This window comes from Lissotriton helveticus, chromosome 1_2 (genome assembly GCF_964261635.1).
Source record: "Lissotriton helveticus chromosome 1_2, aLisHel1.1, whole genome shotgun sequence".
Classification (NCBI taxonomy): domain Eukaryota; kingdom Metazoa; phylum Chordata; class Amphibia; order Caudata; family Salamandridae; genus Lissotriton; species Lissotriton helveticus.
This window is the reverse complement of record NC_136058.1, coordinates 353,821,432-353,835,881: the sequence shown is the minus strand read 5'-3', so window position 1 is coordinate 353,835,881 and position 14,450 is coordinate 353,821,432. Positions and strand designations below refer to the sequence as shown.

The following is a 14,450-nucleotide window of genomic DNA, read 5'->3' as shown; positions in this document are numbered from 1 at the left end:
AGTAATCGCAATATCATCCGCATAAGCGAATACGGAATGTTGTATTCCCTGAACAATAAACGGACATAATAAATGAGAGCAGGGACATCCCTGACCCGTACCTCTAGTTATTACCACAGGATCCAATACCCTGCCCCCCACACAAATTCTAGCTGTTGGTGATTTATATAGCACCTGTAGTGCCTGAATAAAACCTTGTCCAAAACCTTCTTGGCCCATGATGTTCCATAAGTAATCCCATGAGACACGATCAAACGCTTTCTCCGCGTCTAATAATATTAGTCCCAGATCTCGTCCTTCAGCCTGCGCAACATCAAATATTGTCACCACTTTATTAACATGATCCAGTCCCTCGAGAGGGAATAAAACCGTGCCGGTGTAGAGATACCAAAGGAGATATTATTTTACCATCGCAATTGAGCAATGAAATTGGTCGATATGAACCCGGAATCTCGGGAGGTTTCCCCTTCTTTTTAAAAACAACAACAGTGGCTTTGTCCCATGATTTAGGTGCATGACCCTTTTGAGCAGAACATATAGTCTCCAACAGCTCCTTCTTAAGATCATGAAAGAATACTCTATATAACTCCGCTGGAAGCTTATCTGGACCGGCAGCCTTTCCACTGGCTAATCCCATAACTGCCGCCTCTAATTCCTCCATAGTAATACCGCCGTCTAACCATTCCACCTCCTCCCGGTCTAACTGTATAAATACCCCGATGTCCGAAATATTGTTCACATCTCCCTGGGTCTTCTGCTGAGTATATAGCTCAGTATAAAACTGATGAAAGATAGCAAGAATGCCTCGAGAGTCCTGTGTGACCAAACCAGAGCTATCCCTGAGGCTAAAAATTCTCTGAGCGGATTCTATCATCCGCATTCTCAACGCGAGACATTGCCCTACCACCTCTCCATACTCATGGCACTCTCTTTTATGAGTCAAATATTTCCTGGCGTTCACTTTATTCCAGACTGTATTCATATTTGCCCGGCATTGTGCAGTGTCAGATTCGAGCCCAGCAATATCTTTACCATGTGCGATCCCCTGTGTTAATTTTGCCTCAGCACTAATCAGTTTTGCATATAAGTCCTGTAAATCTAGCTTGTCCTGCTTTTGATAATGAATACCAAAACTCATCACTTCCCCTCTGAGACAAGCCTTAAAAGCATCCCAGAGCACTGGTATCAAAACTGTATCTTTGTTATTCACAAAGAACTCTTTGATCCATTTTCTCATTTGATCCTTAAACCCATTATCAAGCAACAGTTTCCTATCGAACGTAAAAGTTCTTGGAACTCACTCAACCGAAAGTGCAGAAACTGCCAACACTATGGGTGCGTGATCAGAGGTAAACGTAGGGTATATCTGCATCTGGGCACCCACCAGTAACTCAGAAGATATAAAAATATAATCGAGACAAACCAATTTTTGATGATCGAAAGAATAAAATGTATACCCCGGTTCAAGTGGTTGAATGCTATCCCATGCATCTGATAACCCATGATCCTTCACCAAATTAGCTAGTGCTAGAAACACCCTAGGTTTTCGTCCTCTATAGGCTTGCCTGCCCCTTTGTAATTCTTTATTAGCCAAGCTGATATTAAAATCTCCACAAAAAACTAATGGAGCTGGCCATGATGCAAGTTCAATATTCAGTACCTCCAATAATAATGGTTCTTCAAAATTGGACCCGTAAATAGTACAGATTGTAAATTTAGAAATACCAAGAATGCATTCCAAAATCACCTATCTCCCATCTTTGTCGGCTAGGACACGCCCCGTACTTTCAATAGCAGGTTTTGCCAATATTGCCGCCCCCGTATCATTGATGTTTGTTGCGACGCTGAAAGCAATACCAACCCCCAGTCAAGGCAGAACGTTTACCCCAAGGGATATGTGTCTCTTGAATACATATTACATCCGGTTGGATCAGGAGTAGTTCTGCACCTATTCTCTTTCTTTTATTATAGTTATTACTGCCACACATGTTAAAAGAACACATTTTCTGCCCCCAGGTAGCGATAGTGAAATTAAGATTCCTGCATTTTGTAAGACATGCCTAACAAACACATTAAATAAAACAACCATCCTTCTGGTGCCTACCAATGTTCCCAATCTGATGCTGTGAAATGTTCTTATTTGACCCCCCCAAACCCCCTAGCCCCCCTACCCTGTCTCCCCTGGAACCCAGCCCAACCCACCCCCCTCCCGACAACAGGGCTTTAGGACTTATGGTCCTTAAGATGAAAAAAAGCTTTCCTTCATCTGATGCCGTTGCTTGCACCTCCGTTCGAAAGTGGACGAGACACTAAAAATTAAAAAAAACACTGAGAGATGTATTATCTGCGAGAGAGACCCCTAGAAGCTAGAAAGTGCCACACATCAACAGCTTAATCTGCGGCACCTCAAAAGCCCCCAGTGCCCAAAAAAAATAACCATATTGACCAACATCCTATATAGAGTTTAAATACACCTTTGCAGAACACTCTGAAGAGAAAAACCGAGTGTGAACCTGATATATAACCTTAAGTTTAGCCGGGTTCAGTAAGTATGCTTGTGCCCCTTTGGCCTGAAACGCTGGAATAAGCTGACGTGACTGCCACCGACTTTCTACAGTAAAGTGGCAGAAATCAGACCTCACAAAAAATTCAACATCCTTACCAACCCTCTTTTTATCTGGGCGTGCTAACTGAAACACATCTTCCCTAGCTAAAAAGCTATTAAAAGAAATCAGAATCGCTCTGGGTTTATTGACTTGACCTGGCTTCAAGCAAATGTTGAATGGGAAGCGATGTGCCCGCTCTATCTCCCTCTCCCAGTCCCATCTCGTGAGCTTGGGGAAGGCTTCAGTAAATAGCCCAACAACAAATTTGCGTACATCCTGGCCTTCCCGCCCCTCCGGAATCTGTAACACTCTAAGATTTGATCTTTGTGCGTGATTCTTCAAGTTCGCCAATTTCCTCTCATACTGCGGAGAGATTCAGTCAAAGCTTTCTGCGTCACAAGTTCATCCTCTGTAGTGTAGTTCCTATCATCCCAATAGGCTCTGCGCATTGGAATAATACCTTCAATAGTAAAGGCCTAGACCAGACGTTAACTAGGTCTACTACTGTCGATATTAGACTTAAAGTTTTGGGTTTGCCAGCTAGCTCAGAGTTCACTAGAAACTTTCTCGAATGTTCAGGTAGGAATTAACTTCCCTGATTAGACAAGAAGGGATTTAGTTTCTGACAACCATAGAACATGACAACTTTGCTCTCCCCTAATCAAGAGTGTATCTCGAGAGTCGTGTGAACAAAAGGCAATTTATTTTACTCAGTCAGTACGTGCGTTCTTAGTCTCATCAGAATGTAGAGAAAAGGAAGAGACGGGCGTGTTCAATAAAAAGGTGGTATTTATTGATCAGTCTCTTTTCTCATACAAGAGAAATGGATCGATATTATTGCAATACTTATAGTTAAGTAAAGTGCATACATTAAAAGCAGTAGTATAAAATAATACTGTAAAAACATTGATATGGTTTCTAAGCCATATAAAGGTTTAAAATGAATAAAATAGATTACATACATATATATACATTTGACTAAACGTACTCAACTGGTGTTTCTAAATACGCCTACCCCGTGTACCTGACCTAAGCCTAATACATGGGCGTGAATAGAAAGTTACAGTTTAAGTTAAGTTTGTTTTGCCAAGTGACTAACTAAAGAATTCTCTGTGAGGGGTTATTCAGTTCTGTACCTGGAAGTTAGGATGAATGAGGAATGGTATCTCTTTCTCTGGTCTCGATATTCCAGGCTGCCTGCGAGGGCTACCCGGAAGCGCCGGTGCTGGATCTCTCGGCAGGAGAAAGGCAGCGTGTGCTTCTCAGCGCGTCAGGAAGGCGGGGCTGCGCCAGCGGGGTCTGCTCTGCTCTGGGCTTCGGCAAGTATGGCTGCTCCGTCTCGTCACCACCGCGTGTCTTTGCATAGAGCAATATCGGTAATATTTATACCTTTAAGGTGCCGAGATTGACGTAAGGATGGACATAGATACGTCAATAAGGATGTCATACGACTTGCTCGTTAGCACATTCTTTTGCTGAAGTTCTCGGTGAAATCAAAACAATGGCCGCAGGGTTTTTTCCCAGGTTGTCATAGGTTTGATTTGTTTAGAGAACTCCGTATGCCTTATCAGGGGCTGGAGGAATATCGCTTGTCTAATTAGATCGCAAGCGTTATGACCTAATCAGATAACACGTTCCTGTGCCGTAGTGTGGCTGCGTCAGATAACGGTATCTGCATCATGGGGGTTTTCTGCCTCATGGGCTGACTGCTAGTTAACTTGTTAGTTTGCTAACCAGAATAGGGTCAGGAATAGGGGGATCGATTCAGAACCTATAGGAATACATCACACCCACTCCACGCTAACTATGGACATATTTACTAATCTATGCATAGTAAAACATAGTACAACATACTATAGAGTATTGTGTATACCTTACCACCCCAAAATACATAAATGCATTTCGAAATTTTCAAATATACGGAAAATTGCAGGCATATGAATTGTATGCACTCAAGCTGTAGAATAATGCCAAAGTAATCACGCATTTGTATACATTATTGCTATTTGGTATATGAGAATCTACACATGAAATGGCTCTTAATACAGAAAAAAGGTTCGAGACCATTTCATCACAGAATATAATAACAATGAACATACCAGCGGGCAGCTAAAAAGTCTATAAGTTATCTAAAACTAGAAATTTTAGTTCTTTAAGAATAGTTCTTACTTTAAGCAGAAGATAGTGTACCGAAAAATATGCAAAAATATTTTGGGGCTTGCTGAAAAAAATTGCTGTCCGTGAACTGGAGGGAAATTTGTTCATGTGACTTTATTATTAAAGTTGAAGGCCGAATTCAGGGAACGCCGTGTGCGAGCTTGCTCAAAAGTCTCTATTTCTGCTCTGGTGAGAACATCATATCATTTAGGCTTTCGAAAAAGCTGTCAACAGCTTCCTGGGAAAGTTCCACTAACTCGGAAATAGGTGTAACCATGCATTCTTGCGCATGATTGTCTTCATTGACATTCTGATTCGCATTGCTGACAGAAGGTCGTACCTGATCGATGCTGCTTTCATCTTGAACTTCACTACCCCTCAATCGTAGTGGTGAAGCTTCCACGAATGCCGTCATCAGGATTGGTAGCCTTTGAGGGCAGCACAAAGCATGAACCTTGATCGGGCTCAACAATGTTTCTGCATCCATTGGCGCATCCGATTGTAGCGTCAGACAGGTGTCTAACACGCATTCTTCTCCGCATAGCAGACATCTTAGTACAGGTAAAACACATCTTTGCCACATTGGTCGAAATGATAGAAACCAAGTCATGTTCAGGTCTCTAAGCCGGGAGAGTCCCAGGATTTTTGATATCCGGTCCCGGTATCCAATGGCTAGGATCGTTTCTTCCCTTGTCGCTAGAGTTTTGTCTGTGACATGGGTTGCCATAACGAAAAATAAGGACTAAGAATAGGATTCCTGCAATTAGTCCCAAGATCAGGGGAAGTCCGCCAAAAATCGAATGGACGAAATCTGGAAAAATACCCAGTATGGCTTTGAATGGTGTTAATGCCATCGAAAATACTGTCTTAAATACCTTTGAGATCCCATTGGTATCAGAAATATTTAAGATTTCATTAAGGATTTCCGCGAAATGTATGGGGGAATTAGTCGATAACAATGAATGTATCTCTGCAGTCGTCCTTGCGACTTGTAGATCATACGTTTCTTTTGATGACGTGAGCCTTGTAGGCGTCTGAAGAAGCACTGTTTTCATTCTGCTTAAAGTATCTATTCGAATAGAAGTAATTTTCAAATTGGGCCATGCCCTTGCCTCCCTGTCTGGAAAGGAGCTGGGGAACAATGAACGTCCACAGCACTTGACCTTCGCAGTCGTAGTTACTAGATAAGGAGTCCCGGGCATAAGACTACAACATCTGCGATCCACAATTAGAATGTAACTCCCATTGTAGAGTCTTTGAAAGAATGGTTCTATCTCTGTTGCAGGTGCGCCTTGCTGGTGACATGAAAGGTTGTATGAATTCCCTTCACAGGCTCCATGCAAACTAATTCCGTTACACAGAAGTGTGCCGCTTAGTGACATCGCACAATTATTGCCGCTAAGAAACACTTTCTGTCCTTTATTACTGACACATGCATGTGAATAGGGCAGGTTCCATGTTGTTTTAATGTACCCCTTTCCTAATTTTTCGTACATGCCAGCCTGTATATATTTTTGGCAGTATTGAAACCTGAAGGTTGAAATTGGAATATTTATTATCCCATGTATTATCCATTCACTGACAGGTCGCTCTGACATTGTCACTGGTAATCTTTCTAGTTTTTCAATGCTCAAGATTGTATAATCAGCACCTTTTTGTGCCATACTGATTTGTCTATCAGTAAGGTTAAAGATTTGGAATAGTGACGTTGTGTTGATTAAACGCCAAGGCACATAGCCTGAACGCAGATTTTGTAACGTCCAGCCAAGCTGTACAATAGAACGCAATTGAGACTGACCGTGTTGTAACAACAGTAAGTCCTGCGATATTATGTCGATTGCTGAAGACACAATGCTGTCCAATGAAAAAATTCTGGAGGACAGAGTCATTAACCCATTGTCCACTACAGAAAGTGATTTTTCCAAATTAATACGGTCAATTTCCCGTATTCTTTCTGCTGTTTCAATTTTAGTAACCTTCCAGGCCTCATTGTATGCTGCATATACAGAGGCTGCTATGAAACGTTTTTGACGCTGTTTGCGTGGTCCCATAATGAAATCACGCAAGTCAGCACCATCAGTAAGTAAAGTTAGGTGTTGCTTAATTTCTGCCAGTGTGGAAGTTTGTAGCCATTGAAGGCATAATTTGCCCACACTGTAGGTGGTTATTATCCCTGGGTGATGTCTTTGGGAATATCTAGGGTCTGGCCTGGTCATTTTGAACCCCTGTGTTTTGTTCAGGAATCTGTCTTGACAGTTATTAGTATCTGTGGGCCAGATCAACCACTGTTTCCAATCAGGATGTGTTCTGTTTTGATTTAATACATGGTTTACGTCTATATCTTCATCTGTAGAACTATTGCTGAACATTGTTGGCTTTGGAATAGACGGATTATTTAAGTCTTTGATTTTGGCTAAGCCAAGACAGGTAGTTTGTTGGACAGTGTCATTTAAAAATATCATTTGTTCTGGGATCATGCAGGATCTAAACAAAGATTCTATACCCTGTACTTGCCACTCTTTTGTACCCCAAACACTTTTCAATTCAACATTTTTGTCCCAATAATCAAAACCAAAAGTATTCATTTGTTCAAAGAATGAGTCTGAATATATCAATTTTGTGTTTGTTATCATGGTCTTAGTTCCTGTCTTGTTTGACAATTTAAAATAAAATGTATCAGCATTACTTGTGTTAAAACCTGAAAAGTATGAATATTTGTCATAAACGGTTCTTGAGCTTCCTTTTGGAGGGGTTGCACAATGTTCCCATTGATTATAATTTAAAACATTTCTAGGTTGTGCAGATTTATGTAGAAAATGGTTACCATATTGGTTGTAACAATACATACTATCATAATTTGTCGAACCCTGCAAATAATCATGTTTGGTAAATTTAGCAGACATTACTAAGTCAGACATCATATTATTAATGCTTTCGAAGTCCCAATCATCAGCAAATGAGCTTGGTTTTACAAAGTCACTCAATGAGATCTTAATTTGGTGTGGATATTTCAGGATTTCAACTGGACCATAGATTTCGTAGTCAGTGTTGTCCCATGCTACCCCACCCGGTATAGGATTGGCTGTGAAGTTGACTGAAGAAAGTTCTCTTTTCTCGACGTGTGAAGATGTGTGTGGTTTGAGGATCAAGTTGATTTTCTGACTTGCTGTGTCCATTTTAGCATATTTTCCCTCAATGAAGCGTCCCAAAGTTAGTACCATGATGAGCCAAAGTATGAGGATAAATGCACCAAAACCCACCCAAAATTCGATCCATGGAGAAATCAGATATGTTTCTTTCAGTTGTTTCAAAAGTTCTTTAGCTTTATCTTTAAAGGTTTTTGATGATGGCTGTGTCTTTGATTCACTGAGGTCTTCAGAGGAATCATCGAAGTTTATGAAGTAGCCGGATGCAGTTCTGTCAATTGTTCCAATTGCTTCAGGATTACTGTTTCTTGCATTTTCGCTTGGTACTTCATTATAGATTGGTGTGTCTCTGCTAAATGTTTTTATTTGGGTTTTCAGAGGTCTGAGTTCTATGGCATTATTGCATAGTCCTTGTTGTTCTTCTGTAGGCGTTTCGAATGTGATGAGCCTCTTTGTTAGGACCTCTGTACTGGTAGCAAACCTTGGTGTTCTGCTACTTATTGGGAGTCCACAGGCATTCTTTCAATGTCTGGATGTGGTGTGTATCCGGCTAGGACCGGCCACGTTGCTCCTGGTCTACCTAAGGGACCGAGCCTGGTGATGTGATTATTATGTTTTAGGGCGCCATCAAATAAGAGCAGGTGCTCTTGAAATTTGAGTGGTACTTCCACCTCCTCGAAAGGAGTGTATATATCAGGAGGTTCCTCTATTTTGTAATAGTGGAAGTACTTTGTTACAGCATTTGCTGCTGGAAAATGTATCCATGAATAGTATACCTCTGTCTGCCGATATTCGTGTGCCTCAATTACGAATATGACTGTGCCACCTCTAGGTGTCAGTCCATTTTCTATAAGTTTTAAGGTTATAGATTTCCTTTTGATGACCGGAATGAGTATTATATCCTGGTCTGCATCTTGTAGAGCAGCATCAGCTGCTGCGAGTTCAGTTGCTAATCTAACTGCCTCTCTTTCATCTTCATTGTCTGACATTGTACTGTCTAGAAGGTTATTTTATTTGTTTGCAGATCAGGTTTCTTATGGAAACAAAGATTAGATGCACAATATTTTGGAACAGTGTATCCTTCAACGTTGACTAAACCAAGAACCATACATAGGAGTTCCCTCCTGCGAGGTTTGGCGGATATAACCTTTCACCCACTCCAGACGTCTTTGGAGTATTGTGGGAAAAGGGGTCTGAGTGAGAAAGCACGACTGAGTTACTATAAATGTCTTACGTTAGTTTTATCGCCCTTTCCAAACGCGCTGGGCGCCATGTAGTGTAGTTCCTATCATCCCAATAGGCTCTGCGCATTGGAATAATACCTTCAATAGTAAAGGCCTAGACCAGACGTTAACTAGGTCTACTACTGTCGATATTAGACTTAAAGTTTTGGGTTTGCCAGCTAGCTCAGAGTTCACTAGAAACTTTCTCGAATGTTCAGGTAGGAATTAACTTCCCTGATTAGACAAGAAGGGATTTAGTTTCTGACAACCATAGAACATGACAACTTTGCTCTCCCCTAATCAAGAGTGTATCTCGAGAGTCGTGTGAACAAAAGGCAATTTATTTTACTCAGTCAGTACGTGCGTTCTTAGTCTCATCAGAATGTAGAGAAAAGGAAGAGACGGGCGTGTTCAATAAAAAGGTGGTATTTATTGATCAGTCTCTTTTCTCATACAAGAGAAATGGATCGATATTATTGCAATACTTATAGTTAAGTAAAGTGCATACATTAAAAGCAGTAGTATAAAATAATACTGTAAAAACATTGATATGGTTTCTAAGCCATATAAAGGTTTAAAATGAATAAAATAGATTACATACATATATATACATTTGACTAAACGTACTCAACTGGTGTTTCTAAATACGCCTACCCCGTGTACCTGACCTAAGCCTAATACGTGGGCGTGAATAGAAAGTTACAGTTTAAGTTAAGTTTGTTTTGCCAAGTGACTAACTAAAGAATTCTCTGTGAGGGGTTATTCAGTTCTGTACCTGGAAGTTAGGATGAATGAGGAATGGTATCTCTTTCTCTGGTCTCGATATTCCAGGCTGCCTGCGAGGGCTACCCGGAAGCGCCGGTGCTGGATCTCTCGGCAGGAGAAAGGCAGCGTGTGCTTCTCAGCGCGTCAGGAAGGCGGGGCTGCGCCAGCGGGGTCTGCTCTGCTCTGGGCTTCGGCAAGTATGGCTGCTCCGTCTCGTCACCACCGCGTGTCTTTGCATAGGGCAATATCGGTAATATTTATACCTTTAAGGTGCCGAGATTGACGTAAGGATGGACATAGATACGTCAATAAGGATGTCATACGACTTGCTCGTTAGCACATTCTTTTGCTGAAGTTCTCGGTGAAATCAAAACAATGGCCGCAGGGTTTTTTCCCAGGTTGTCATAGGTTTGATTTGTTTAGAGAACTCCGTATGCCTTATCAGGGGCTGGAGGAATATCGCTTGTCTAATTAGATCGCAAGCGTTATGACCTAATCAGATAACACGTTCCTGTGCCGTAGTGTGGCTGCGTCAGATAACGGTATCTGCATCATGGGGGTTTTCTGCCTCATGGGCTGACTGCTAGTTAACTTGTTAGTTTGCTAACCAGAATAGGGTCAGGAATAGGGGGATCGATTCAGAACCTATAGGAATACATCACACCTCAAGATTTGAGATACGTGTCTCTACTTCCGTAAATCGAACTGTAATTTCCGAACAGACTTTGCGACCCGGCGCACAGAATTCTGTAGCTTCCGACATAGATTCTGCACCCTCTGGCTCTCCATTCTGGTTTCTTCCCGATGGGACATAATTGATTGGTAAATCAACGACAGAGATATATCTTCCTCTGGTTGTTCACCCTTCTCTTGCAAACCAGTACTCACAGTTTTATGCACAGGCTTTTTGCGTACAGTGAGGGGTCCACCGTCTACAAACTCCCCAGACTCCTCCAAGTATGCGCTACTGTTATCACTACTACCATGCCATTAACCTGCATAGTGGGCATATCCAATAACTCCTCCCATGTTGAAGTTGATCAGTCTGACAGCGAAACAAAATCCCCGGACTCGGCATCTTGTGTGAGGGCCAGTATATCTCCACTAATATCGCGATTTTCATGAGCCACACTCACTGCCTCCGGATCTCCAACCCTCAGATCAAATTTAGTAGGGTTATCAATAATCTTGTCCACATCACTCAAAATGGCTTGACCCCCCACTAAAGTGTTATATCTCAGTGTGGGCATAGGCATAGGTGTAGACAAGGTCACCATAGCTGTTGCGGGTGGAGGCCCCCCTGTCTCATGTTGCAAATCCTCACATAACACTGCCACTCCATTTTTTCCCCAGGCTAACTCCACATTAACAGCAGCGTTCTCCCCTCCATCCTCTCCACTTTCAACAGCCCCTTCTACCGATGTGGGATCTGCATTCTTCACCAATTTCCTTTGCTCCTTTCCGACCAAAAACAATCCAGGTACAGTCTTTTTTGAAACATCATCCACTTTAACCCCTTTGACCTTATTGGCATTTGAACTTTTCGTGGGATTACCTGGAGTCTTTTCGCCTCCGGTTCCATCACATATCCCTTCCTCTGGCTGTCCTGTCGCTGCCTCCCATGCGTCCCCTTAGGAGGCATTATCCAACTCAGGCTTGCTCTGCTCGGGTCTCTCTGAGCACCGTAGCGGCACCAGCCTGCAGCCCCTCGCCGAAGCCCGATCAGAGAGAACGCCGGACAGCCCAGCACACAACCACCACGCCTCGCTACGGCAGCCGCCGAGGCAATCCACATCGCCCGACACCTAGCACAGGTGAACACAGAGCAGGGCGGCTTCTCACATGGATCTGCACATGTTTTTTTGCAGAGTTATTTTCCCTGTTTTCTTTTTCTTTTCAATACTGTTCCGCTTCTTCACCTTTCTCCCGCCGCACCGCCTCTGGGTTTTTAGGCTTCTCAGGAGCCCGGGATCTCCCTCGCTATGTCCCTGTGAGCCGCGGCATCAGCAAGTCCAGCTTACGTGTCAAAGGTCGCGTACGCCATCTTGCCCTCTGAACAAAGTTCCATATGGTTTAACCATTCCTTTTTAAATAATTCACCTATGTAGCTTCTTATCGAGAAATCAATAGTTAAACTATTTCCACTAGCCTCTTTGTTAACCCTGTCTAAAAAATCACAATTTTTCAGAAATCTGTTCTTCTTAAATCCACTACACTGTTTTATAATGATACATATGCAATCTCCCATGTTTAATACAGAAGACATGTCGTTATGGCTTAGCACAGTCATTAAATTAAATAGAATTATCAGTTTCTGATATTCATGGATTAATGCTGGTATTTTGTATCTTAATGATGTCTATTATAACAATACCTTCATATCATTTGAGGATTTACAAACAAATTAAGTTTACCTCAGTCTGACCTTATCAAATATGAATATTTGTGTAATTCAATTTTAGATTCATTTTCTCATGTTATTCCTTGTAATGTTAAATCTAATTTATCAATTTATATTCAAACAGTTTCCACGGTATCTCATGGTGTTTCTGTTTTATATAAAAAATTATATAATCCTCTATGAACCAACATTAATATGATTTCGGTACTTTGGAATAATGAACTTTCAATCTCATTATCTACTGATGCATGGAAGGATATTTGGCTAAACAGTATTTCTAGTTGGTTACCTGTCTCGCTCTTTCAAACTAATTCTTATATTTTTTTCAATTGTTTATGAACTCCATTATGTTTATTTCAAGCTAAACGTCTTCAGTCTTCAACATGTTGGCAGTGTAAATTACATCCTTGTACATTACAACATATGCTTTATGATTGTCCTTTAGTTTTAAAATTTTGGACTGAAGTTTGGGATATTATAAAAAAGATATTAAATATTCATGATGATGTTTCATTCAAAATGTTAAATTGCAAATCTGCTGTTCTATCACATAACTTAATTAACTTAGAAGGTAAACTATTTCATTTTCTAATATCAGCTGCTTTAAAATCCATTACATTCTGTTAGAAAGATGTTTTGCTATTATCAGTTCATGCTTGGTGATCATAGGTTATTTTTACTAGAAGAGGAGCCCAGTTATCTTTGTCTGGTATTAATCATAATTCTGACTCATCACTCTTTTTGGAAACCTGTTGATATTTATATATCTTCTTAATTATATAGTTATATCTAGTTTTGTTTCTTTTTTTTTATATTATGGTAGACTAATATCCTCAATATAGTAGCTCTATTTTATAGTTAATGCAATATTTATATAGCTGTTTTCCTTCCCTCCCCCTTTTTTTTTCAAAAGAATATTTGTATTGCTCATACCACTATAATTCAATTGATGTTCTTGTATCTCTATATTCTGATTAGGTATTTTCGGTCCATTATATTTTTTCTGTATTGTCTTTGTTTATTGCTTAATATGAAAACTCAATAAAATATTTTGAACACAAAAATGACACTAAAATCACATACATCAGAAACAACTGCTGTTTAGTCCTAGACCAAATGAGTAAAGATGCATAATGAACTGAGTAGGGAACATGGGACTCATTAGAACAGCCCTATAGACAATTATGAAAATAAATCTCTTATGTTTAATTCTCAATTGCAAGAATGGTGATGCAGCTTGCATTGTTTTTATTTAATGTGTTCTTCTCTTCTCCAGAGGCATCTTGCAATTCGCAGAATTGCATTCATGGCTATTGCAATTCGTTTGACACGTGCAGTTGTGACGATCGATTCATAGGACCGTCCTGTAATGAAGGTGAGAAGGAATGGGTGAGTGGGACAGATTCACAGGCAATATGATGAAAAGAAGCTGGTCAAGTCTGCACAAATAAGTGGTCTGTATTACTGACAAGGTGCTTGTACAAAATCTGTTCATTGCCATAAGAGGTTTCTTTATCAATATTGCTTCTTGAATCAACTTCTGAAATAGAGCATCTTTTCTTAGCATGTAGAATGTAGCCGTGTCTCACTGATTCCTTCAGAAAGCATCATTTCTTGTGGAAAATTAAAAATTCTATTTCCTTTTTGAACATACAGATTAGATATATCATAGTTGTCCTCTATTCCTCTTGCACCGTCTCCTTTCACCAGGCAGGTATCAGATTGGTCTCCAACATCTCAGTTATCTCTCTCTCCATTTTTGTTTACCTATATCACAAAGCTCTTTCCCGTTTTTCTTTAGTTTCTCTCCTTTCTTATTCTCACCAGTCATAGTCCTGGATTTGGGGAACGTGCACGAGGGGAGGCTCCATCCGAGTGAGCACTCCCATTGCAATTTGGTATTGTAGAAGTGGCTGCACTTTGCTTTTCGGACTAACACTTGAACTTGTGCAAAATGTACTCACACACTTTTGTAAATGAGTATTGCTTCTTTTCCACAATCCTATTCTCAAATGAGAAATTCACTTTGCCTTGAACTGTGATCCGAACACAGAAGCATTGGCAAACAAAATAGGTATCCGATGAGATGCAGTTTTTGGACAAAATATCCCATAAGATAATATTGTGTAACATAAATATTGTGTTAAGAATA

At 40.7% G+C, this 14,450-nt stretch overlaps 1 protein-coding gene across 1 annotated transcript in view; it reads left to right on the top strand.

Moving 5' to 3' along the window:
• The window catches only part of LOC144803733 (uncharacterized), a 350,480-nt gene that overhangs the window by 234,358 nt on the left and 101,672 nt on the right, over positions 1 to 14,450 (top strand). The window contains exon 6 of the mRNA XM_078671875.1: positions 13,575 to 13,673. Within this exon, the coding sequence (XP_078528001.1) occupies positions 13,575 to 13,673 (99 nt within the window). The remainder of the gene's footprint in view (positions 1 to 13,574; positions 13,674 to 14,450) is intronic.